Below are 27,881 nucleotides of genomic sequence, written 5' to 3'. Positions count from 1 at the left end.
CTTCAGCTTACAGCCTAGTTCTTTAAATTGATTCTTAAGTAGCCTCCACCTTCCATGTATTCTGTCATTGGTTCCAACATGAACCAAGATAGCTGGGTCATGCCCAGTCCCTCCCAGTAATTTATCACACGGTCCACCACATGCCGAACCCTGGCACCGGGGAGACAACAAACCATTCAGTTGAGGTGATCCTGGTGACAAATTATTTTATCAGTCCTTCTGATTATAGAATCCCCCTACTACCACCAGCTGTCTAGGCCTTCCTGCACTACCCCCACCACCCCTCTCAGATGGTCTGCCCTCCCGGCTGTTAGGTATACCAGTGACATCCAGGGCTGCCTCCCCTGAGCTTGCCACCCCCACATCTTCACACAACTTGGCAAATCTGTTTGGGTGTTGAAACCCAGGGCTGGCCTTCCTTTTCTGAGAGCCCCTACCACTCCCTCCCGTTACAGTAACCCATCTTCCTACCTGATAATCCTGATTAGCTTCTGCGCCCTCCACATCAATCCCATTAGCTACCCGCTTAAAGAGCAGAAGACTCCTTTCAAGGTTGACGGTTCTGCCCAGTGTTGCAACTTGCTCCTCCGGATCTCTAACACGAGTTTCCAAAAGGGCAAGTCGCTCACATGTTGCCGCGGTATCCATCCTGGAGCTGTTGCTCCATTGCTGCATACATGCGGCACACTGTACACTGCACAAAACCTTCAACCCTGCTAGCACACATTATCCCAGTTACAATATTAATAGAAAATATCAGTTGTCACTTACAGGTTAGTAGACTCCTGTTAGAATCCTGTTATAATCTCCTGTTTTCAACTCCTGTTTTTTTAACTCCACTTATCAAATGTCCATTTGGTCAAAGGTCCAGCAAGCAAAATACAGGCAAACTCAAGAATGAGCAAGCTCAAAGTGAGCTCTACAGTAAGTTATATAGTACCTGTATAACCTGTGACCAATTAACCCCTCCCCTTAATCACTAGCCAACCGCGCTATAGCTGAATGATGGCTACAATGCGGTTGTCCAGTTCTGGGAGGGCTTCATATGACATCCTCCCAGAAAGCGCTGTCCCGTGCACCCCCTGGTGTTCTCCATGATTGCTGTGTCCTATGGACACAGCTAATTGCATGATGTGGTAAAAGGTCAATCACAGTGGCCTTTTACGATGTGATCACTGACATGGCAGATCACCGGTAAATGCAGTTGCTGGTTATCGGCTGCACTTTCCTCACGCTGTCACAGCGTGAGGAAAGTACTGCCGATAACCAGCAATATTCAGAGGATGGATCGACACCGATCATCAGGGCACTGATGATCAGTGCCCTGATGATCAGTGCCCAGCAGTGCCACCCACGAATGCCAAGCAGTGCCACCCACCTATGCCCAGCAGTGCCTAGTAGTGCCACCCACCTGTGCCAAGCAATGCCACCCACCAGTGCCCAGCAGTGCCCCCCATCAGTGCCACCCATTAGTGCCCAGCAATGCCGCCAGTCAGTGCCATCAGTCAGTGCCACCCATCAATGCCGCCTATCAGTGCCCATCATTGTTGCATATCAGTGCCACTTCATCAGTGGCAGCTCATCAGTCTCATCAGTGCCACCTATCAGTGCCCATCAGTGCTGCCTATCAGTGCAGCCTCATCAACGCACGTAAAGGAGAAAAATTACCTGTTTGCAAAATTTTATAATAGAAACAAAGAAGAACATTTTTTTTTAAATGTTTTGCTATTTTTTTGTTTATAGCGCAAAAAATAAAACACCCAGTGGCGAGTAAACACCACCAAAAGAAAGTTCTATTTGTGTGAAAAAAATTATAAAAATTTATTTTGGGTACAGTGTTGCATGACTGCACAATTGTCATTCAAAGTGCAACAGCGCATAAAGCTGAAAATTGGCCTGGGCAGGAAGGGGGTATAAGTACCGGCAGGCAAGTAGTTAATCAGCAGACTGAAGGAAGACAAGGAAAAGTAGAAAAAAAAACGCTATTTAAAAAGTGATTTAAAAAAGTAAAAGCTTTTAGCATGACCCAAAGAAGAAAATAAAACAACTACAAGCTCCAGCAAGCACCAGCAGTCAAAAGTAAAACTTTTTCACTCTCCAATCAGATTTACCACTTTTAACAGAAGTTGATCATTAGATTGACTAATGTTGAGCAGCAGTAGCCACACATGGATCAGACCCACCTATGGCCACCTATACCTATCTGCAGCATATAAAAAAATCAGTTATCCTGTCTCGCTAGACAAGGCTGTACTGTGTAGCAGAGCTACTGATGAAGTCACGTGTTACTCATGACGTAACGCGTTGGTGCGCCTGTTGTCAGTTCCGGGACGCCGTGACGTCATTTCCGGCGCACGCGCCATATTGGTACTCCATGAAGCCACATGTTATGAGGACAGCCAGTGTTTTATGCTTATGATACCTGCAAGCATGTGAGTGGGCATTTTTAATTATTATCAAACAAAGTGACAATATTACACTATGGAGCGTATCTATTTGTGTCTCTGAGTGGAACCTAAGGGGACGTGAGGTATTGCCAGGATGGTGGAGTGCAGGAGAAGGTCTGGTTGTAGCCCTGGCTTAACATCCATTACGGTCCAACTGGGAAGGTGGTCCCTGGGAGATCATTTGGTGGTTACTACAAGGTTTGCTGGCCCTTGTGGTCACTGCAAGGAGGTGAGGAGGCACTCAGACCACTTTGGGATTCATGGCACTTATGGCACCTTCACGTCTATGAAGAGTTTTTTCACTTGAGTGTAAAGTGGACTGATTTATCACATTTTACCACATACTGAGTGTGCTACACTTGCACTAGTGACTGTTATCTCTACTTTGTTATTCATTCATGTGGATTTATGTGCACTGTGTGATTCAGCGGCTCCTTTTATTTTATTCTAAGTGTCACCTATAAAGATATGACATATTCCCCATGGTTATAAGGGGCATTTCATTTGATATATGCATATTTATTTTATTACTGTTGTCTCTATTTACTAGCTGTAGTCTATTAGCTCTATGAGTATTAGCGCTACACCATTTATATTCATTTGTTCATGTAATTTCTTTGGTACAGTAGTGGGTGTTTAAATACATATCATCATCACATTATATATATAAAAAATAAAATATAACATCATACTTTATTTTCCCTTTCCAGGAATATTTCTCTATCCCCCCGCCTCCTCCCCCCACCCCATCCCCATCTCCCTTCCCTGCATTTTCTCCCCATCTTCTTATAAGAGCAAGTGATTTTTTCTTCCTAACTTACTCTTTATTCTTTCCTATATTTCATGTATAATCTGGCTTTTTCCCAATTCTCCCATTTCCCATAGTAGGCTTCCATCTTATCTTTCTGAATATGGCAGAGTTTTTCCATATTTCTAATCTGCTCCACTCTTTCTATCCAGTCCTCTTCCTTCGGCACCTCCACTTTCCGCCAAAACTTGGGTATCAGACCTTTTGCAGCGTTTAGATAGTAGTGGGTGTTAGCAGCTTTTACTGTATGCTTTATATCCATCTAAGCGCAGGAGTTTTCTATACATTTTTTGTGTAGCAGAGCTGTATTCATCTCAAAAATGAATGGACAGAAATACAAATCCTTTGGCAGGTAAAATAGCCCTCACATGTATTTCATCTGTGTATTTATTTGCTTGCCTGCTGTTCAGCTTTAAGCCTGGATGAATTTACTGCACTTGAGAACAATTCTGACAGCTGCAATGTCACAGAACAGGAACCTTTGGATGAAAGGAACACAGCATTACATTCTATGCAATGGGGATATATTGGATTTCCAGGTGCTACCCAGTGTTGTATGCCATGTAATCTTAGATTTAAAGTTGATTATTGAATGAAGTTTTCAACATTGCTAACGTGTTTTCAAGGAACTAATAGTCCTAAACATAAGACATTCTGTACTCTACAAATGGAGAATATATTAAGTACAAATATGAGAGTTCAGTCACCTACAGCTATTTACCTATTGTCAGGGGCAGCTGAATTTATGACACTTTGCTGATTGATGGTGGTGGAAAGATCTTGTGTATAGGAATGAAGGAAAAGTTTGACTAATGATTGTAAATATTTCATTGTTTAGAAACAAAAGAAGGGTTGGAAAATGTTTCTTTCGAGGAGATTAGACCACCCAGTCGGAATTTGTTGCATTGCTAGCTGTATACATATCCTATCAAAGATAGGAGCGATGGGATGGGTTAGAAAATCCAATCACTTTAGCTGATTGTGTGGCGTATAGAGCTGCTGATTGATTCCATTTACGTTTTTCAATAAACTGTTGGTACTGAAAGGTGATTGATGTAAATTTACCATTTTGTTTTGTATTCAAAGAACACTTCAGATACCAGATTGATTAAAATGATTGGATTGAATGGTTGCATGAATATCAATGGACAGTGCTCTACATTTAAATCCAGTGCATTTTTTCTAGGACAGATTTTTCAAGCAGGCTAAATGGGTGAAGACATTTAGGGAGATAATGGGTTATTTACTAAAACTAGAACATGCAAAATATGGTGCAGCTGTCCTTAGAAACCAATCATCTTTCAAAGTGATACTAAAGTCGTTTTTCTAACAAACATGTTTGGCCTCTTTCACACTAGCGGTTGTTCTGCAGCTTGTAAATGCATGTTTTTTTTAATTTTGAAATTCCAACACTCCTGGCACAGAGATCACTTGCATTTGTAAATTGCGTTTATCTGTGATTACGTGCGTTTTAGCTGTGGTAGCATATTCTTGCCTTTTCTGTAACAACTGTTTACTTTTTTTTTTTGCTGGCTGATCACTAAAAAGAGTGGGAAATGTGAAAGTTTTACTTTGGACTGCTGGTGATTGCTAGTGCTTGTAGTTGTTTTATTTTCTTCTTTGGGACTAAAAGCTTTTACTTTTTTCTGTCACCTTTTTAAATAGCTTTTTTTTCTTTCTTCCTTTCCTTGTCTTCCTAAAGTCTGCTAATTAAGGGGAGGGGTAATTGGTCACAGGTGATACAGGTCCTATGTAACTGTAGAGCTCGATCTTGAGCTTGCTCATTTTTGAGCTTGCCTGTATTTTTTACTAAGTTCACATTTGTTAAGTGGAGTTAAAAAAACCAGAGTTGAAACCAGCAGATTATAACAGGAGTCTACTGACCTGTAAGTGACAACTGATATTTCCTGTTCAGGGGCGGACTGACCATTTGTAAACTCGGGCACTGCCCGAGGGCCCGAGGTCAGTAGAGGGCCCCATGAGATGCCCCTGGTACCGTTTTCATAGGCTTTTTTGAGTTTGGGCAAAGACACAGGGGCCCCATGATCTACTATTGCCCGGGGGCCCCATGAATTGTCAGTCCGCCCCTGCATAGTTCTCTTCATGCAACAAAGCTTACAACTCACCTATTGTGCTTGGCAGACTTTTGGCATTGGTGAACAAACAGTTGGAGTTTGATATAGGCCTCCCAGTGTTAATGAGGAGGTAGAAACTCAGCTCCTTGCACAGATTGAAATGGCTGCAAGGGCTGGGACAGTGATAATAATGGGGGATTTTAACTACCCGGAAATTGACTGGAGTAATGGTACTGCAGGAACTGTTAAAGGGCAAAAATTTTTAAACTTACTACAGGAAAATTTTATGGTACAGTTCATAGAGGCCCCAACTAGGAATGATGCTCTGCTGGACCTGGTAATCTCAAACAATGCAGATCTTATTACGAATGTCCATATGAAAGAACATCTGGGTAGCAGTGACCATAACATGATTTCATTTGTTAGCTGTAAACAGCAAGCACATATGGGAAAAATAAAAATGCTCAATTTCAAGAGAGCTAATTTTCCAAGGCTGAGAGCTGCTCTCCAAGACTTAGACTGGGAGGGAATATTGGCATCAATGAACACAACACAGAAATGGAAGTTCTTCAAAGACTGTATGTGAACACACTGCAAAATATATTCCCGTGGGCAACAGGTTTAAAAGGCTAAAAATCAAACCTATGTGGCTCACGGCCAAAGTTAAAAAGGCTATAGATAATAAAAAAAGAGCTTTTATTAAATATAAAAATGAAGGAACGCTATCATCGTTTAAACATTTACAAAGAATATAACAGAATATGCAAATAGGAAATAAAGGCCACAAAAATTGAAAACGAATGACAGATTGCAAAAGACAGCAGGACCAACCCCCAAAAATTCTTCAAATATATTAATAGTAAAAAGATTTGGTCCGAGCATGTAGGCCCTTTACAGAGTAATCTAGAGTGGGTGACTGGGGATAAAGAGAAGGCAAATTTATTTAATACCTTCTTCAGCTCTGTATATACAAAGCATGGGGGAGCTCTTGTCCATAATGGGCATGGTATTGACACAGCTCCAGATCCACATTGGCTCACAATTGATATGATCCAAAATAAACAGTATAAAGGTAAATAAAGCACCTGGATCGGATGGCATACACATATTGGGTCCTTAAAGAATTGGGCTCTGTCATTTCAAAGCCATTGTTTCTTATTTTTAGGGACTCTTTAATGACTGCTGTAGTACCACTGGACTGGCGTAAGGCCAATGTGGTGCCAATATTTAAAAAAGGGGTCAAAATCTTACCAAGTAATTATAGACCTGTTAGTTTTACTTCTATAGTTGGGAAGATACTGGAGAGTGTAAAAGACCACATAGATTAGTTCTTGCTGGAAAAAAATATTTTAAGCAACAGACAGCATGGATTCATGAAAGACAGAAGTTGTCAAAAAAATCTGATTTCTTTTTATGAGGAGGTGAGCAAAACCTTGGACAGAGGGGTGGCGGTGGACGTGGTGTACTTGGACAGAGGGGTGGCGGTGGACGTGGTATACTTGGACAGATGGGTGGCGGTGAACGTGGTATACTTAGATTTTGCAAAAGCGTTTGACACAGTTCCCCACACACTGCTAATGTGTAAGGTAACGTCTACAGGCTTGGAAAAATCTGTATGTAAATGGTTAGAAAACTGGCTAAAAGATGGTATTCAGAGAGTAGTGATTAATGATTTATAATCTGAATGGTCTAGGGTTGTCAGTGGTGTACCCCAAGGTTCAGTGTTGGGACCCTTAATTTTTAATATATTTATATACAATATAGGGTCTGAGATAAACAATCCCATTTCAGTCTTTGCAGATGACACCAAGCTGTGCAGTGGAATAACGTCCTTACAGGATGTCTTCAATTTACAAGCCAACCTCAATGCACTGTGTAATTGGGCAACTATGTGGAAAATTAGGTTTAATGTTGATAAATGTAAGGTTCTGCACTTGGGGGCTAAGAATATGCATGCAACATACATACTAGGGGGGGTACAACTGGGGGAATCAATGGTGGAGAAGGATCTGGGGGTTCTGGTAGATCACAAGCTTAATAATGACATGCAATGCCAAGCTGTGGTTTCTAAAGCGAGCAAAATCCTATCTTGGATTAAAAGAGGTATAGACTCCAGAGAGAGAGATATCATATTACCCCGGTACAAATCATTAGTAACACCTCATCTGGAATATGCAGTTCAGTTTTGGGCACCAATTCACAAAAAGAACATTGGGGAACTGGAGAAAGTACAGAGAAGGGCAACCAAACTGATAAGAGGCATGGAGGAGCTCAGCTATGAGGAAAGATTATCACAGAGGACAAGGGGGCACTCTTTACGTCTGGAGGAAAAGACATTTAATTTCCAAACATGGAAAGGTTTCTTCACAGTGAGAGCTGTGAAAATGTGGAATAGACTCCCACAAGAGTTGGTTCTGGCCAGCTCAGTGGATTGCTTCAAAAAAAGGCCTGGATTGTTTCCTAGATACACAGAATATAACTGGATACTAACATTTATAGATAAAGTTGATCCAGGGAATATCCGATTGCCTCTCGGGATCAGAAGCAAATTGGATCATGCTTTGCTGGTTTGTTTTTCTTTTTGCTTTCCTCCTTTCCTCTGGATCAACTGTGGGTATAGGATTATAACTTTTTTTTTTTTATATGGTTGAACTGGATGGTCTTTTTTGTCTTGTTAAAGCCAGACTAACTATGTAACTTAATTTTTCTTTGTAGTGCGATAACTGTATTTATGTACAGATAGCTGTGGTACATCTCTCCTGGACGCTGTCATCCTTATTTTTCCTAAACACATAAAACCATATGTTATGAAAATGTGCCTAAACGTAGTGTGTGAATGGAGCCATAGGGATGCATTGTCTGCATTTAGGTACGTTAAATACGTTCCTCTAACCCCAGCTAAAAGCTGATATCTAAATGCCAATGTGATTGTGGGTAGTACAATCTGCAGCTTGTTCATTGGGAAAACTTCTTGCTTTCTTTTCAGAGGATGCAAGGCATTTTGTGAATGGAAGAGGTGAGGATAAATGTCATAATCTCCCCTCTTCCAATCACAGAACGGCGTCCACTTTGTGAAAAGAATGTAAGATGTTTTCTCAATGGACAAGTTGCAGAACAAGTCAGCTTGTGGAAGAACTATACTAAAGGGTAATTTTCAGAGCTTGGCATCTGACACTTACTATACTGTGTAGGATCCATGAAAGCAAGAGTTTAACAGAACACTGCATGGCTCACACTTCATTCCTGCTCATTTATTTTTACACTGCATGTGTCCAAATATTGGTTGTGGATGGAGTTCTGTTTTAACAAACACTCTAGTCCTTCATAGAAATGCATCTGAATGGAGGCATTATGATGGCATTGATATCAGTGGTGTTGTCATGCAGTGCTGGATCCTGTCTAGGTTCAGATGCATGTATTCTTGTAGTTTGTGGGTTTTCCACATGTTTTTGTTAATTTCAAACAGATGCTTCAAACCCAACTACAGCCAAATTTTTCATTTTAGTTTTTGATAGTTTGGGTCATAGGTAGAACTTCTGTCAAGTTTCTATTGCTGTCTTCGTCCTCATTGGGAAGAACTCTCCTTACTTCCTTTTATGGTGACACCAGAACAAGGGCATTATTCACTAAAACTGGAGAGTGCAAAATCTAGTGCTGCTCTGCATAGAAACCAATCAGCTTCCAGGTTTTATTGTCAAAGCTGAATTGAACAAGCTGAAGTTAGAAGCTGATTGGCCACCATACACAGCTGCACCAGATTCTGAGTGCTCCAGTATTAGTAAATGCACCCTAAAGTGATTAAAAGTCAACATGTTTCAACTTCTCCTAACTTCAGTACACAAATTACTGTCTCTGTTGCGATTATAGAGATATCCTAATCCCTTCCTGACTTTTTGACATCCTGTTACTGGGAAAGGAAGTGAGGGTAAATCTTCTCACTGCGGGCACAACTAAACCTAATACTTTATACCAGCCTTTCCCAAACAGGGTTCCACTAAAGATTGTTGGGGATTTCTTGAGCAGTGGGAAGTACAACAAGGCATAGCTTCTACTAACCACCATGGTAATTATTCATCTTAGCCACTGACCGCCAATGGGGGCACTTCCAATGTAGAGGGGCACTTTTATACTGAGTACCCATGTAAGTGGTATTTTTATACTTACTACCAATGTAAAAGGAACACGTCACTGACCACTGCAAGGAGCATTTATTCCACTGATCATCTCTGTAAATGGACATTAGATCTGGCCTTCAATATTATTAATAATATAATTATTTCATATCATATCATAATTTTCTTGATAGTAAAGTTGTGTTGTATAGATGGGGGGTTTAAAAAAATGATCTGCTCTAGCTTTCAGATATGAAGGGCACACCACATTCCTTATTCCTTCATTACATTTACAACTGATTACGCTAATGCACCATGAACTACAGGGCTGGATCTAGCATGGATCTGACCTGGGGTGCAGTAAAAGAAGTCAGGGGGCCTAATGTCAATATTGTGTGTGAGTAGCTGACAGTCTGTCACACAGTGGCATGACCTGGGAAACACTATTATGTATTAGGCTGTCTTTAGATTAGGATTATTAAACAGAATCTGTGCCACCTTATCTCAGATGCTCTTATCAGAGTCCCTCTTTACATCATGAGTACTCCCCCTTACATCAGGGTTCCCATCAGAGTGCCCCCTTACATCAGGATACCCCGTCAGAGTCACCCCTTATATCAGGTGTCCCCATCAGATCACCCTCTTACATCAGTGTCCCCCTCCTTACATATGATCAGTTATCTCCAGCTGAGTGCTACATTACAGCAGGATTCCCATCAGTCACCTCTATTATCAGGTGTCCCCATCAGATCACCCTCTTACTTCAGTGTCTCAGTGTCCCCATCAGAGTGCCCCCTTACATCAGGTGTCCCCATCAGAGTGCCCCCTTACATCAGGTATCCCCATCAGAGTGCCCCCTTACATCAAGTGTCACAATCAGTGTGCCTCCTTACATTAACTGTCTGCATTAGACTGGCTCATGGATCAGTTGATGCACTCTCAGAGACCTGGAGGGGCACAACTAAAATCTGGGGGTGGCACAGCCCACCCCAGAGCCTCCCTAGATCCGGAGCTGATAAGCTGCAGATATAATCAAAAATTATTTCAAGAGTTTCTCCATAGTGAAAAAGGTTGAGAAAGCTGCTCTATACTGTGACTGGAGTCACTTTTGGTGGGGGGCTCATGGAACCCAGCTAACTTTGGAGAGGTGGGGAGACCCCTGAGTCATCTCCCCATATCCCGCGTATGTGTAAATCACCCTGTGCCTTTTAGGGGTACAGGGTGATCTGTCCTAATATTGTGTGGGCTTTGTCTCAGACTGTGTAGACATGTTTAGGAGATAGATGGAGTGGGGGTTGTTGATTGTTTGGTGTTGTGTGGCTGCATCCCATTGTTCTATTATTTGTCTGGCTTGGGAACAAACTATTATGGGATGTATGTGTATTAGCTTAGTGGGGGGGCTGTCTCCAGCAGCCCTCCCTCCTGATGGGACTGTCTGCTGGTGTGAAGTTTGAATACCTGTGTGTCTCTTACTAATTGTAGATTGCCCCACCCTATGTCATTATGCAGGGAGGGGGGATTGTCCCTTGAGTGTATATGTCTTGTATCTGTGTTCAAATAAAGTAGTCTACCTTTGGTTTACTTCAAATCTGTTGTCGTCTGGATCTTGGGGTAACAATAGCCAGATCCACTGATCTCGTGTTCCAGAGCCAGAGAAGCAGCTTCTTGATGGAGACACCCAGTCGTGGGTGTCTGGGGTCCGTTACATATACAAACTAGAAAAAAATGTTTGGCTGCATTTGGGATTAGGGCATACATTTCTGGCTTGGTTGGCCACTCTGTAAAATCTCTGCATTAATCAGGGCTATGCAAAAATTAAACATAATTAAATAAGAAACAATTGCTTTATTTTAGTCTCTGAAGACAGTCATTTAAATGTCTACATATACAACCATCTAATAATATCCAAGTTATTTGATCTCTTAAAGAAAACACAAAAAATAACTTGTTGTCCGAGCCCACACTGACTATGGCTGAGAGTCATGCTGTGTTTGGTCCTCCCCTACCACTGGCAGTAATCACATGCTGAGAAAGAGGCGGGGCCACCCTCAGCTCCTATATTTTTAGTTTTTCCACAGGAGAATGACTGTTTATGGCACATGACACAGTAAATAGAGTTTTGTTGTCACAGAAGGGACTGTTTATCTAGAAGTATATTGACATTAAGGGGCTGATTTACTAAAGGAAAGTTCACTTTGCAAAGGAGTTTGCACTTTTCTTAGCGAATTTGGTGAAATAAAAAAAAAAAAAAAATACCCAATCACAAGCAAGGACAAAAAAGAAAAACACTATTTTTGCTTGCATACGATTGGAGGATGGCAGTTAGGCCAACTTCACCATATTCAGTAAGCTCTGGGAAAAATATGATTGCAAAGTGAAGTCTATTTGTCTTTAGTAAATTAACACCCTGTGTTTTAATTACATTTGTAAAATAATGCATAATGCAGTTTTTACAACCTAAGTTGCTGGAAGCAAATACAGTTTCTGTGCCAGTCATGCCTTTGGCAAATCAGGCCTTAAGTATGTCATTATTGTATTATTATTATTATACAGGAATATATAGCGTCAACAGTTTGTGCAATGCTTTACAAAATGAAGTTACAAGACAATTTGGTACAAGCTTAGCTTACAATCTAACACATTCTTTTGTTTTCCTTTCAAATTACACTTCAAATTACTATGGCTATACAGTCAAATACACTGCTCAAAACAATTAAAGGAACACTTTGAAAACACATCAGATCTCAATGGGGAAAAAATCTCCTGCTGGATATTTATACTGATATGGACTGGGTAATGTGTTAAGAATGTAAGGATGCCCCATCGTTAAATGGAAATGAAAATTATCAACCTACAGAGGACTGAATTCAAAGACTCCCCGAAAATCAAAGTGAAAAAATGATGCAGCAGGTGAGTCCATTTTGCTGAAATTTCATTGCAGCAACTCAAAATGGTACTCAGTAGTTTGCATGGCTCCCACGTGCTTGTATGCATGCCTGACAATGTCGGGGCATGCTCCTAATGAGACGACGGATGGTGTCCTGGGGTATTTCCCCCCCAGATCTGGACCAGGGTATCACTGAGCTCCTGGACAGTCTGAGGTGCAACCTGGTGGAGTTGTGTGGACCGAAACATAATATCCCAGAGGTGTTCTGTTGGATTTAGGTCAGGTGAGTGTGGGGGCCATTCAACTCCTTCATCCTCCAGGAACTGCCTACATACTCTCGCCACATGAGGCCAGGCATTGTCGTGCACCGGAAGGAACCCAGGACCCACTGCACCAGCATAAGGTCTGACAACGGGTCCAAGAATTCATCCCGATACCTAATGGCAGTCAGGGTTCCATTATCTAGCCTGTAGAGGTCTGTGCATCTCTCCATGGATATGCCTCTTCAGACCATCATTAACCCACCACCAAAACGGTCATGCTGAACGATGTTACAGGCAGCATAACGTTCTCCACAGCTTCTCCAGACCCTTTCACATCTGTCACATGTGCTCAGGATGAACCTGCTCTCATCTGTGAAAAGCACAGGGCACCAGTGGCGGACCTGCCAATTCTGGTGTTCAATGACAAATGCCAATCGAGCTCTATGGTGCCAGGCAGTGAGCACAGGGCCCACTTGAGGATGTCAGGCCACCCTCTTGAAGTGTGTTTCTGATTGTTTGGTCAGAGACATTCACACCAGTGGTCTGCTGGAGGACATTTTGTAGGGCTCTGGCAGTGCTCATCCTGTTCCTCCTTGCACAAAGGAGCAGATATCGATCCTGCTGATGGGTTAAGGACCTTCTTCTGCCCTGTCCAGCTCTCCTAGAGTAACTGCCTGTCTCCTGGAATTTCCTCCATGCTCTGGCAATGGCATGTATTGATGTGCCATCCTGGAGGAGTTGGACTGCCTGTGCAACCTCTGTAGGGTCCAGGTATCACCTCATGCTACCAGTAGTGACACTGACCCTAGCCAAATGCAAAACTAGTGAAAAACAGTCAGAAAAGCTGAGTAGGGAAAAAAATGTCAGTGGCCTCCAACTGTAAAACCATTACTATTTTGGGGGTCGTCTCATTGATGCCCATTTAGTGCACCTGTTGTTAATTTCATTAACACCAAAGCAACTGAAACTGATTAACAACCCCCTCTGCTACTTAACTGACCAGATCAATATCCATGAAGTTTCATTGACTTGATGCTATACTCTGATTAAAAAGTCTCTCTTTATTTTGTTTAGCAAAATTAAAGGAAGTACTTATTTCTGAATCATAGCAACTCGAACAGTAAATCATAACGACCCCTAAAAAGTTTCCTTTCAACAGTCAGTTACAAAAAAGGTTATTATTGCTTGGGTGTTATGCATTGAGTCAAATGTTAAGGCAGTTAAATATATTAGATTACTTTAGGCAGGGAACAGATGGATCAAATATCTGTCGGTTCAGCAGAGACTGTCCAAATTTTGATCTGTGTGTGGCCCTCCCTGTTTGACAGAAGTCGATCATTCATTCAATCAAGTTCTCTAGCATGGATACACTGTCAGAATACAATGTCCACCTCACTTGTGTGGATGGGGGAATCCATCCATTTATCCCCAGCCTTACATCAAAAGAAACATTGCATAGGTTGTATCAATATAGTAGATAGATTTTCTGTGCAATGGCTTCCATTGGAGGAAAGGCTAATGTTCCCAACCTCCAGCAGGGTTGCCTTTGTACCTCTTGGTCAAGCTTTGTCTCCTCTCTAAGCTGCCTACATGCTCACCCCCTTTAGATCCAATGCAGGGTTAACAGCCCTGCAATGTATGTGATGACATTGTGGGACCAACCATAAACCAAAGCTTTGAGGAGAAGGCAGTGCTGGAGCCAGCTACAATGGAGAGTAGGGTAAGTAATAGAGCCTCTTTCTCTATCCGCTTGAAATAACTAGCATTTAATCCTTGCAGTGGGTGGATGGGGCACTGCCAGGGTATTATTGTGTTTCGGCCCTTGGTTCAGCTGGAACTGGGGGTGGGGTATTCTTCCGCTGCTAGCACCTTTTCGTCCATCCATAAGGTGGCCAATGATGATCATGTGACCTGTTCATGTGTGAAGTTGCACCATCCTGGCACTAATCTTCACTCTTTGCTCTGCTGAGGGTGTACTTTACTTTATGCAAAAAATAAAACTGGTGCATGAAAGGCATTTGTAGGTGCATGAGGCAACATGAAGGGATTTTAGGATTTTTTTTTTCTAAGCTTCACTTTTACTGCCACCCTCTCTGCTTACACTTGCCGTTCCTTCACTTTCCCAAGGTATGTATGCCCATGGGGCAAAATGGAGCGCCATGTAAGCTCCAAGTTGTTATGGTCAGAGCTTACCTAGGGACAGTGGTTCTCTCATTGCCTCAACTAGACAGTATTGGTGTCTGACCATTGTCAGACACCAATACTGACCATTGTCTGACCATTGTCTGACCATTGGTCACTCACACACCTACTGCAGTCACATGGGAGAAATTGAAGTGTGGGTCACATGCTCTCCATGACCAGAATTCCCAAGTATTTTCATATACTCCCAGTGGCTGAACGGAGTGACCCTTAATTGGAGCTTCCTTGTGTACATAGATATAACTAAGAGGCTTTGTTACATGCAGGTCACCCCTTGTTAATAGATATTATAGGATTGTTTTGGATTGGCCCATGCAGTACATAATTTTGAAGAAGATTGTACAGAGATTGTACAAACAGATTATAACACGTGTGACCAGTTTTATAGTTTTGATAAATGACCCCCATCTTGCTGCTGCCGTTTGGGCAGTCTATAAGGTGACAACAAGGGGGTTATTTACTAAAAATTGTAGAGTGCAAAATCTGGTGCAGCTCTGCATAGAAACCAATCAGCGTCCAGGTTTTATTGCCAAAGCTTCATTGAACAAAGCTGAAGTTAGACGCTGATTGGCTATCGTGCCCATCTGCACCAGAATCTGTGTGATCCAGTTTTAGTAAATCTACCCCTAAGTGTCTCAGAATTTCAGCCACGCTAATCTCATAAAAATATATTTCCTGCTTGTTGAAACTTTACTGTACAGTGCGGTCAACCTTTCGCTCCTTCATAAAGAGAAGGGATCACTCTGACATCTCTCATATTCGGGCAGATTAAGGTACAGAAAGCTGTTACAGCCTCTAGGCACCGACTCTTCATACCATTCAGCAACTTTTTTTTCTTAAAGTGACAGAAAATTGAAGTGCTTGACAAATCTTTTTACTGTTTTGTTATGGAGATATATATTATAACCTTCTTATATTGTATGTGTATGTATGAATGTAAGCTAGGGACCTTAGATTGTACACCCCTTGAGGGTTAGGGACCGATGTGAATGTACAATATATATGTAAAGCGCTGCGTAAATTGATGGCGCTATATAAGTACCTGAAATAAATAAATATTGTACATGTGAATGGATATTCAAGCATTTACATGCTCTTAACAAGCAGTAAATCCAATTTAAAACAAGCCCTCACTGACCTCTGGAGCTGCAGGCAGCTGTGGAGCAATTCATTCTCAATGTGCATGGGGGGAACAAAGCACTAAGGCTGTTCAGGTCCTCCTTTTGGATTGCACTGCTTCCCTTTCTCCCCCACTAAAAGTTCCTGCTCTAAGTGTACATTAGAGATTAAAAGGTCAGGAAAAAGCTGTCACTGCTGGGAGAGAAAGTGATCAGGGTGAGATGAGATGTTGAAGCAACCACTTGAAGGACAAGACTGACAGCAGTGATTCTGCTGTCTCTCTTGAAGATCAATTGCACTGCAGTGCATGCAGCTATAGAGGTCAATAAGGGCTTGTTTTAAAGCTCATTTGCAGTTTGCAAATCTATCTTCTCACAGATTCACTTTACAGTAAATAATAATTTTCAGCATATGTTAATGTTTTGAAAACCTTACTTCTAGTCTGTAAATATATGTATGTGTAGATAGAAGCAGGCATATTTGTTTAATACATATGCAGGCTCTGCCTCCTGCTTGGTAGTGCTTCACTCAATGGTGGTTGTCTTTTGCTCTGGAGCTATTTACTATAACGTTGGACAGCAGAAAACAGGGACAGAAGTTGAGTTGTCCCCAACAGTGACGAGTCAGAGTTCCTTTTTAATTCTCCCAGAGACTGAAACTTGATTGGTCCCTTCCATCTTTTTTTTCCTGTTTTCTTTTTCTATTTTTTAAAATACCCCCTATATAATACTGATCAACAATCTTATGTGACTTACTGATCACATCTAAGCAGTCCTGTATCAGGGATGATGACCACATTACTTAATATAAAGGGGGTTACATAAAATTCAACTTCAGGAATTAGACAAAAATTATAAAAAAAAATCAGATTGCATCAACAGTCATAGTATTTTTGATTTCCAGTTTGGTTTCCTCATCGGTTCTCTAGGTATAGGGCAAAGTAACAGGTTCTTTTAAAACTAAACTCCAGGCTGGAACATAAAAATTCCCTTGTAGCATATCCTCCCTGCCAATCCCTTGCACTGCAATGGTTAGTTGCTTGTTAAGTCTATGAGATAGAGGAATAAGGTGTGCTACATTATTTTATGCATTGGCAGGTCCCCTCCAGTGTCTCCTGAAGTGTCTCCTCCAGCCGGCAGTCACATGATGACATCATTAAAGTGTTACTAAACCCACAACAGTAAAACAGCCTGTTTATGCACTAAAGCATGCTTGTTATACTCAATTTGGAACCTAAGGGATTAATCCTCTGCATTGCGTAAAAAGGCTGTTTGATCCTCTCTTCTCTACCCCTCCTCTTCTTGAAATGACCACCTGATACAGACTGAATCCATAGTCGCATGCACATGCTCAGTTTGGTGTGTATTGCTAGAGAGGTGGGGGTTTTTTTTCTTCTTGAGAGAGTGCATGTGATCAGCACAGGACCAATCAGCACTGTTCAGACAGAGGATCAGAGATTTCACATCCTCCTAGAGCAGAAAGAAAACTTCTCCTACAAGCTTTACCCAGTGCTCTGCTGACGTCATAAGCCTGCTCTAACTGCTGATGTGAAGAGATATTTAGCAGTTTATATTTACTAAAATAATTGCACTTCCATGTTGTTTGTACTGTGGAAGACCAGATATAGTTAATGCAGGGTCCGGGGTTTAGTAACACTTTAAGTACAATGCAGGGCCAGTGACCCTGTATTGTGTGTGAGGATGGCAAGTGACTGTCCACAGCAAGGAGATTCAGGGAGAAGATAAAAGTACTGAAGCCTGCTGAAGGAAGGAATAGGTAAGTATATCACCTTATTCCTCTACCTCCTTGACCTAATGAGTATTAACCCTTACAGTGTTGGGAGCTGCATTGCAAGGGTAATTTGTGTGTAATTCTCAGAGTTGGGTTTAAGGGAAGAACAACAAGTCGTCATATGCAAATCCAAAGACTACTTTACTGCAAACATTTTTTTTTTAAATTTCATATTGCATTGCAGTTTTATTTCTTTATTGTTCATTATGTATGTAATGTTTCCTCCTTCAATGTGATGTGTGTGAATACTATTGGCAGTCATCCCCAATAGACGGAAATGAGCTGATTGTCTGTTTGGATTTTCATAATAGGTTATTCACATCTTATGTTACAGTTCGGCTGCGGCTGACCCGCCGTGTCTGATCGTCCACTGGAAGTTTCTGTTGCCATTGAACTGAGAGTAGAGGCATCTTTATTTGGCACAGATGACTAAAAGCAACGGGGAGGACCCAAGAGCTGGAAACAGGATGGAGCGTTTTCAGCAAGGTGTGCGCCAGCGTTCTCTGATGGCCAAGAAGAAGATGCAAAACATAACCAAGGATGATGTCAAGAGCTTCCTACTACGGAATGGCTTTGTGCTTTTTACTGTCTTTGCTGTTGTGGTCGGTAAGTACTCTTCTTTGTGGTTCTTTTGTTGTTATGTTTTATGTGATGTTACTTGAGCAAAGGTGGTTTATTTGGATTTAACGTAAACCTGCCACTTTGCCCATTCAAGACAGAGTAACAGGTTATTTGATAACCTTCCCCCTTCATTTAGGATACTCCCTCACTCATCCCCCATCTGTGTAAAAAAAAAAAAAAGCTTCTGGGTATAGAAGAGCATAGGCTCCTCTCTTTTTGCTCCCACAATGCCTTGCTTAGCACTGAAGCAGTCAAATGTCAGACTGGGGTAAAGCCCTTAGCCCTGTGAACTTAGACAGGGCTTTTTACTCAGGACGCTAGCAGGTATATAGGCCAGCAGGGGAGCAAAGTGATGGTAAAAATTAGTAGCAAAGGAAAGGAGGTGGGCTATCAAGAGAACCTGTTACCTAGTTCTGAATGGGAAAAGTCACAAGTTGACTTTTAAGAGTGTTTTTCTCACCAGTAACATAGAAGCCTCATATAGAAATGTATTCATCTTGAATTGCAATACTTGATGATACCCCCCACAAATATCTCTGGATGTGGCAGCCATGGCTCAACTACTCGCTGCTATCATTACAAACTCTTCATTTACTTCAGCTTTAATTCCACTACCGTAATCCCACTTCTTTGGGGATTACCCCTTCCTGCTGCTTATTTATATCCTACCCAATAAGTCCTTCCCTCTCCCTCCCCTGGTCCCTTCCTTTTCCACTAATCTCTAGGGTTCTCTCATTCTCTCCTTTCCTCCCTCCCTCCCTTCATTTTATTTGCTTTTGCTAATTTCCCACCATGATCACCCCTTTATTCTCTCTTCCTTTTCTCATCTTTCATCCCACTTCTTTTTCTCTCTCCTCTCCCTTCTAATACTCTTCCTATATCTATATATCTCAGGATAGGCTTATTCTAGGCGATTCACCAGTTATACCTAATGTTCTCTAAGTGGACAAACTCTGGCTGTTCTAAAACATATTCTTTCCCTTCCTTTTCCCATCTACCTATGGTTGGCATTTACATACCTCATCCCCCCCCTCCCCCCCAACCAAAGATTCAGGCCACACTTCATACTATGGGGGGTACAGCTATATTTTTGTCACGCAGCTTACACTTTCAGCTCTGTACTTAAATTGTTTTTGTACATACTGACCTTATACCATTGTAACCATGCACCCAGCCAGTATCCTAATGTTATGTTCAGTTTGGTAAATGTTTTAATTAATGTGCACTATATTATATATATATAGTGCAGCGCTGTAATTAAAAATGAAATTAAATTAAAATAGTTTGTAAAGTCCTTTCAATAAAATCAAAATATGTGCAGGTCTCCTCCTCATTGAGTGACTGGAATCAAATGGGAAAAATGCGCACTCACCGACCGCACATTTTAAATGCGCTTGTGTGTGATTTTATCCAGAGGACCGGCCAGGCATACAGCTCCAGATAACACAATGGATCCTCCCTCTCAGACACTGACATCAGCCTTGGGTGCAGCAATATCTCCAGATCCAGAGACCCTCTCGCCCCGAATGATAGGTAGACAGGGATCTCCCTTCCGGTTCCAGGTACCCCAGAAATGGTAGATGTAGATCTGAAACCCTCCAACCGGAGAGTCAAAGAAAAGAGGGAACGCCAATAGTGTGGTGGGTTCAAAACTTTATTGGAGCAACAAACATAAAGCCAGGGTCACATGTGCATACAGATACCATGAGCCAATATGCTGACTGGTAAGAGTGAAAATATTGTAAACCATGTACTAACCCGGCTGTAGTAAAGATCAGAGACCACTGGACCTCCTCCTGGTCTCAGTGGTCAGGAAGTCACACTTGCTACTGGCTCCTCCTAGGAGGAGCCAGTAGCAAGTGTGACTTCCTGACCACTGAGACCAGGAGGAGGTCCAGTGGTCTCTGATCTTTACTACAGCCGGGTTAGTACATGGTTTACATGGTTTACAATATTTTCACTCTTACCAGTCAGCATATTGGCTCATGGTATCTGTATGCACATGTGACCCTGGCTTTATGTTTGTTGCTCCAATAAAGTTTTGAACCCACCACACTATTGGCGTTCCCTCTTTTCTTTGACTCTCCGGTTGGAGGGTTTCAGATCTGCATCTACCATTTCTGGGGTACCTGGAACCGGAAGGGAGATCCCTGTCTACCTATCATTCGGGGCGAGAGGGTCTCTGGATCTGGAGATATTGCTGCACCCAAGGCTGATGTCAGTGTCTGAGAGGGAGGATCCATTGTGTTATCTGGAGCTGTATGCCTGGCCGGTCCTCTGGATAAAATCACACACAGGCGCATTTAAAATGTGCGGTCGGTGAGTGCGCATTTTTCCCATTTGATTCCAGTCACCTAATGAGGAGGAGACCTGCACATATTTTGATTTTATTGAAAGGACTTTACAAACTATTTTAATTTAATTTCATTTTTAATTACAGCGCTGCACTATATATATATAATGTTTCTGTTATGAGGTCCAGTGATCCCTTGAAGTGTTCCAGCAGCTGGTTTTTCTGAGCGCTCGCTATATTCATTATTAATGTGCACTATATGGCTGGCACCCTTAACTGGAAAAACCTCAATTCAATAATTTGGAGAGGTGTTCACAAACGTTTGTCCATATAGGAGGTGTGATGGTCAGGTGTCATAAATTAAAGTGATTCATGATCTGACTGAGGTTGGTTAGAATCCTTTCTTTAATTCAATAAGATATATATAAGCACCCAGCTATAGAGGGATGCCATGTTAGGTCATGGATGTCTCTGGCTCCGAAACCTATCGGAATTTGCAGCACTGACAGGGGTGAGAGAAGGGATCCAGTGAATTTTTGATTACATAAGTTGAGCTGCCCATACAGGGGTCGAAATTTGGCTGGTTCAGCAGGGATCAGAAGAATTTAAATCCATATATGGCCCTGTTGAGGAAAATTTTTCGATTAACTTCTGTTCAGCTGCCCTGTTGGAAAAAAATGTTCAATCGGTGCTGCAGTTTATGGACTGCAGCACTGATCTGTGTATCTTGATGGTGGGGGAAGTGTGGTCAGTGTTCTCCATTTAACACATAGGTTGAAAAAAGAAACTGAGTCATCTATGGCCAGTCTTAAAGTAAAATTTAATGAAAGAGATTTTTGGTCCTTTAATTAAAATCATAAAAATATTGCAAAATCAACAAAATTCAAGAATGTGCATAAAATCATAGATTTGTGCGCAGAAGGTACTGAGAAAAGAGGTCACAATAAATTATATGATTAAAACCAACACCTTACACTGTGAATAAATTTGAAGGAAATGTTTTCCATCCCATCCACTTTTTTTTTTGTTTTTTTTTTTATATGATCTGATATTTGCAGCGTTATTACTCAGTATTTCTTACCAGGTTAATGCCAGAAGATAGCTAAATGTTGAAAAACATTGCCTAAACAGAATACTCAAACAGTGCCTACCAGTGGTGTCCTGCGGGGGGTGCGGGCCGCACTGGGTGACACCATCACAGGGGGTGCAGGAACAGGATGCTGGCACAGTGACAGCTGCCCCCGCCACGGTGTAGTGGTAAAATGAGTATCCCCTGAAGCACCTGTGCATGTGTCGCTTTCAGGCCGAAGAAGTCGATCGCTGTCTCTGTGCTAAAGTTGGAGATTGGCTTCTTCGGCCTGAAACCAGCACATGCGCAGTTGCTTCAGGGGATACATATCTTCAAGGGATACTCTTTTTACCGCTACACTGGCACCACTCCTTCCTCTCTGGAGGGTTGACACCACGTGTTACTGCACCGGGTGACACCAACCCTACGGACGCCTCTGGTGCCTACATCTGATTGGAAATTACAGAAAGTTGTCTGATAATTACCAAGGTGCCAAATCCCCAGTAGTACTCTAAGAAAGAAGTAGAAAACCCAGACTGAATATAAGAAATTCCTATACAAGAGAAATGTGTTGGGTTTCATATGTAACATTGGGAGTTATTTACTAAAACTGGAGAGTGCAAAATCTGGTGCAGCTCTGCATAGAAAGCACTCGGCTTCCAGGTTTTATTGTCAAAGCATAAATGAACAAGATGGAGTTAGAAGCTGATTGGCTGCCATGCACAGCTGCACCAGATTCTGAGTGCTCCAGTTCTAGTAAATCTCCCCCATTGTGTCAAAGTTTTTGGCTATTGTAACAGTCACTTTGTAACACATGTATGTGGGGTGGATATGACTGAATGACTGAATGAAAACTTGAGTTATTCATGACCAGATAAATCTATCAGGCGAAATATTTTTATAGCAATTACTTTTATTGAATGTCCAATTAAATTGTTCTTGGCTTTAATTGGTGCCTGAATAATCCTAGGCCGAGTTTGGATTTGGAAGCAGGCACTGTTTGGCAGAGACTTTTTGACAAAGGGCCACACAAAGGCTGAATGGGCGTTGTATCTGAGCACCCCAAACTAAAAAAAAAAAAAGATTTAATTCATTTTTAATATTTAAAGCAAACGCACCCAACCATCCATGTCTCCATGCTTTATTTAGTTAAGAAATCACTTTGAACCCCCCCCCCCCCCCAGTATTTCTAGCTATGGCCATCTTGAGTAAGGGCAGATGATTCATGCAGAATTTACTTCCTGGAATCCATCTGCTCTCAGACAAGCAGGCCAGAGGGTATGCTGTCAAAGGCTTTCCTCCCCTTCTCCAGATGAAAAAAAAAATGCTCATGAAGACTCCTGGGATGTATGGCATAATTTTGGCCTAGGCCAGAAACTAGAAAGCAACCGAAGAAATTAAAAAAATGTTTTAAACAAATAAATATAATAAACCTTCCTTTTCTATTTACTAATGCTAGCAGTTTAAGGATTAAAATAGTTCATGTTGACTGAGAGAGTTTAGTTCCACTTTAACAATAGTTGCATTTAATCATATTTTTCATGAATACATTTATATCTGCCTGAAATAAGAATTAACATTTTTGTAAAACTTTATATTAAAGAAGTGGATTGTTTAATAGGACTACCTATTTGTAACTGACACTTGCCTTTCATTTAGCTGTTGTTGGTCATCTGCAATGAAACTTTACCCCTGCCCTATAGCAGTTTTACTGCTACAGGGCGGGTCTCCTGTGCAAAATCACGTGTGTATGTATATGTATGTATATGTGTGTGTATATATATATATACATATATATATATATATTTTGTTCTGCAGGGGCGTGTGTGCTCCACCGGCAGATTACTTTTGCTGTGAATTGTCACAACATAAGCTGAGCTGCGAGTCCTGGCAAACACCCACAGATTGTCAGGCAGGGAGGAAGAACAGAGTTGGACCTATGTTTACATAGGCACAGCTCTGTTGTGACAGGAGGGAGTGATCGATCCTGTGTTCCTGCAAAACTGAGAACACAGTCTATCACTTCCTCTTGTGTCAGCACCATCTAGTGTACACTAAGCACATAGCTAGGCACACACTTAACCCTTTGATCACCCTGGATGATAACCCCTTCCCAACCAATGTCAGTACAGTAATCAGTGTATATTTTAGCACTGTTCACTGTATTAGTGTCACTGGTTCCCAGAAAGAGTCAGTGTAAAAATGTCCACTGCAATATCGCAGTCCCAATATAAGTTGCTGATCACCGCCATTACTAGTATAAAAAAAGTTTTAAAAAAATTCCAGTATATGTCCCGTAGTTTGTAGACGCTATAACTTTTGCGCAAACTAACATACGCTTATGGGATTTTTGTTACCAAAAATATGTAGCAGAATACATTTTGGCCTAAATCTATGAATCTAGATTTTTAAAAATGTTTAATGGTTATGTTTTATAGTAGAAAATAACAAATATTGGGTTTTTTTCAAAATTGTCTTTTTTTGTTTATAATGCAAAAAGTAAAAACCACACAGGTGATCAAATACCACCAAAAGAAAGCTCTATTTGTGGGAAAAAAGGACATACATTTAATTTGGGTAGAATGCTGCACAACCACGCAATTGTCAGTTAAAGTAACGCAGCGCCGTATTGCCTGGTCAGGAAAGGAAGGGGGGTAAAACTTCCAGAGCGCAAGTGGTTAAAGCCTGAAAATATGAGGCAGGATGTGCTTTCCATTGCAGCACCTTGTATCAAGACCACCCAAAGACAACAAGGCTCAGCTTCTCTGATCAGCGACCTAATCCTCCTATTATTATAGCCAGACATTTAACAGGTGGAGATCCTTGGAAAAACGTTTTATTCCTTTCATTTTTGTTACTTTGGTATGTTCCTTTAACTCCGGGTGTTTCTGAATGAGAAAATCAAGGAGTCATTTAAATTGGGAACTTTTAAAATGAATTTCCACTTTTGCAACTGAATTTGAAAACCCCCTACTATATGCTATGTGCTCCCATTCACACAGCATACTAAAATGTTTTAGGTATGTTGCTATTATTTTAGTTATGCTGTGTGAACTGGAACACATAACAAACATATAGCGGGGAGTTTTCAAATTCGACTGCAAAAGTGGAAATGAAACAAAATTCATTAAAAAAAATGATTTTGTTGTTAGTTGTTTCTTTTATAAAAGTGCAATAATCTACAATGTGCCACCAGTCCTTGATACTTTTAACCCTTTGTTAACACATCTAACTTACAACTGATAAAGAAACACAGCACAGAGTTAATTATGGTAAAAAAAACTCTCCAGTCCCCTCCCTAACATTACATAGAAAGGGAAAGCTAAAACATTTTTTTTAAGCAAGTAAGAAGGTATGCAGCAATATTTTTAAGGGAATGGAAGCGTAAAAAATATAAAGTAGATATTATCCCAATTTGTCTGCAAAAGTGGAAATACACTTTAAATAACACAAAACAATAGCTAAGAGATAGTGTGCAATTACCCTCACAGACTATTGGGTTCTTTACAGGTCAATCTAGCTGCGGACGCTAAGCTAAGAGTTGCAACCGCAGCATGTAAATATCCCCCTTGGCTGCCTATTGCAGCTTAAGGGGGGGCTCAACTGCTCTTTTATGCCGTCCACCAACCACAAGTCTCAATGAGGCCTTAGAGTCTGTACACATACTGTGGTTTGTTTTATCCAGCATTTAAAAGCTGAATTCCAGGTAATCTTTTGCAGAACAGTACTGAACCTGGGAGAGGAGAGAGGCAGCACTCTGAACCAATCAGATCCATGTGAATAAAAAGTAATTAGCGCTCAAGGCAGGTCTCCACCTGTATCACCTTCACTGCACACTAGAAGGTGCTGACCCTGTTCGTAGCAGGCATCATAGTAGAGAAGAAAAATCCAGTTGGTCGCATGTCCCATAAACTCATCTTTATTTGGACATCTTCAAAATAGACCCTACACAATGTACAAAAGAGGGAACATAGCACTCCAGCTAACGCGTCTCATGCCACCATCAGCGCATAATCATAGCTGATGACGCCGTGAAATGCGAGAGCTGTGATTAAGCGCAGAAGGTGGCATGAAATGCATTAGCTGGAGTGCTATGTTCACTATTTTGTACATTGTGTAGGGTCTATTTTGAAGATGTCCAAATAAAGGTGATTTTATTGAATGTGCGGCCAACCAGATTTTTCTTCTCTACAATCAGTTCCATGTGTTTGCTGAAAGACTGAAGAGTGTGATGACCCCACCGGTCTTCTGCTGCTCCTTTATTACCATGCAGGGAGGTGTCCAAGCTGCATTGCCAAACCCAAACAGAGAAATGTTATGTCACTGACCTGGATATGCTGTCTAGCCAGATCAGAAGATTTGTTGAACACAATTATCCATCTTAACTGTGTAATTATTTGTTTTCTTGGAGTTAAGCTTTAAATACAGTACATATTATCGAATTTTCTCATGCTGTCATATTGGGGGGGGGGGGTTCATCCATCTGAAAATGGCTCTCCACATAGCTGTTTTTGGCCTTTTGCAATCCTAAAAATACATTTCCTAATCTATATAGACCAGGTCCTCCTCAACATTGTTGTGAGGGAAAGTACAGGGAAACTATGAAGCTGTGAGCTAGGAAAGTGTACCTCTAAATAGATTCTAGCCATTCATTCTTCGATTCATATTTCTGAAGATATTGGAAACCTGAGCTGACAGATATGCTAACATAATAATAATTTTAAAAGAAAACTTTCAAAAGAAATATAAGGAGCCTGCCATTGTTAATATCTCATTCTACAAATGCTGTTTGCTTTGCCGTCATGCTGACCATTTTGTCTTAATATTTTCAGTTACTGACCTACGTAGAACAAGTAGATGGATAGGGAGTTCTGACTTTACTCTGACTTTGCATACTTGTTTTAGGTCAATGACTTTTGTCCTAAAGTCAGAGGGTGAGTATGACAGCCAGGTATTTAGCATTTTCTGAAGGAAATAAATACTGGCAACCCCCATTCTCATAAATAACTTTAACATTTGAGTGTAAAACTGGCCATAGATGGGTAGAATTTTGAATGAAAATTCTTGGGAGAAGAAAGTTTGATCATTTTTTGTAATTATTAATGGGCCAAAATCAATGTTCATTTTCAATTGCGGTGATGAAAAAAGTTGAAGGAGCAGTGTATGTGGTTTTTGTTCAGTAAAGTCCATTCATTCCAAGATCAAATGTTAAAAGCAAAAAACTCTTTCATCTTACAAATTAATTTTTGTACAAATTTGCCTAGGACTTTTCCTAAGAATTTTCATCTATGATCAGTCTAAGTGCTTTAAAAAAAAAATCCAAGTGAACATTTTCTTTACTAAAACAGTTGTATGCAGTCCTGCATCCACAACAGACTTTCCTCAGAGTTTAGACAAGGAATAATAAATCTGAAATATGGTCAGTGGTAAGGGATGAAGCCAAATGATCTATTGCAAAAAAAGCCAAACCACTCAAATTGTGACCAACACAAATGTACATAAGAAGATTTCACTGTAAATCCATAACTCCTTTGTATTTATTATTACTAGATTTGAAAAAGGATGCAATTTAAAATCTTTTAATATCAAGAAGCAAAGGTCTCTGTTGCATACATTAAAATGTATATGTATAAGTCACACACTTCAGCTTAGTATGGAAACTGTGGGTCCAACTAGCTGAAGATGACCCTGAAAGGGGAAAGAATGACCCTGTATTGGGAATCTTTCTATGGAACTGGAATATCCTCCGGACGAGCTTTGCTCTCAGTTTCAATCTAGGCATCTAGGGTATACTCAAAGCACCCCTTTTCGATGCTTACATTTACTAAGCCTTAACATTAAACTTTTTTTTAAACTATTGGAAAATGTGCCACAATTGAATCCCTACTATTTGAGAAAGGAAAATTACCTCTACAATGATAGTGACTTGGCAAAACCAAGGTACCTATATTTACACCATATGGCAAAAGCTTTTGGACAGCTGACCAGCACACCTGTATGAGCTTGTTGAACATCCCATTCCAAAACCATAGCCATAATATAGAGTTGCCCACCCCTGTTTTTCTCTGAGGCTATAGCAACCTCCACTGTCCTAGGAAGACTTTCCACAGGTTTTTGGAGTGTCTGTAGGAACTTTTAACCATTCAGCCAAAAAAATATTATTTGTGAGGTCAGGTACCAAAAAGGCAATTCAT

At 41.0% G+C, this 27,881-nt stretch overlaps 1 protein-coding gene across 1 annotated transcript in view; it reads left to right on the top strand.

The window, feature by feature from the left end:
• Positions 1-27,881, top strand: part of SLC1A3 (solute carrier family 1 member 3) — a 117,064-nt gene that overhangs the window by 9,921 nt on the left and 79,262 nt on the right. The window contains exon 2 of the mRNA XM_089687843.1: positions 18,039-18,310. Within this exon, the coding sequence (XP_089543969.1) occupies positions 18,130-18,310 (181 nt within the window). The 5' untranslated portion in view covers positions 18,039-18,129. The remainder of the gene's footprint in view (positions 1-18,038; positions 18,311-27,881) is intronic.

Source organism: Staurois parvus, unplaced genomic scaffold (assembly GCF_062004578.1).
Source record: "Staurois parvus isolate SC_StPar_1 unplaced genomic scaffold, SC_StPar_1.0 ptg000438l, whole genome shotgun sequence".
NCBI classification, from domain to species: Eukaryota; Metazoa; Chordata; class Amphibia; order Anura; family Ranidae; genus Staurois; species Staurois parvus.
Note: the sequence above shows the minus strand (reverse complement) of the source record. Positions and strands in the feature narration are given on the sequence as shown.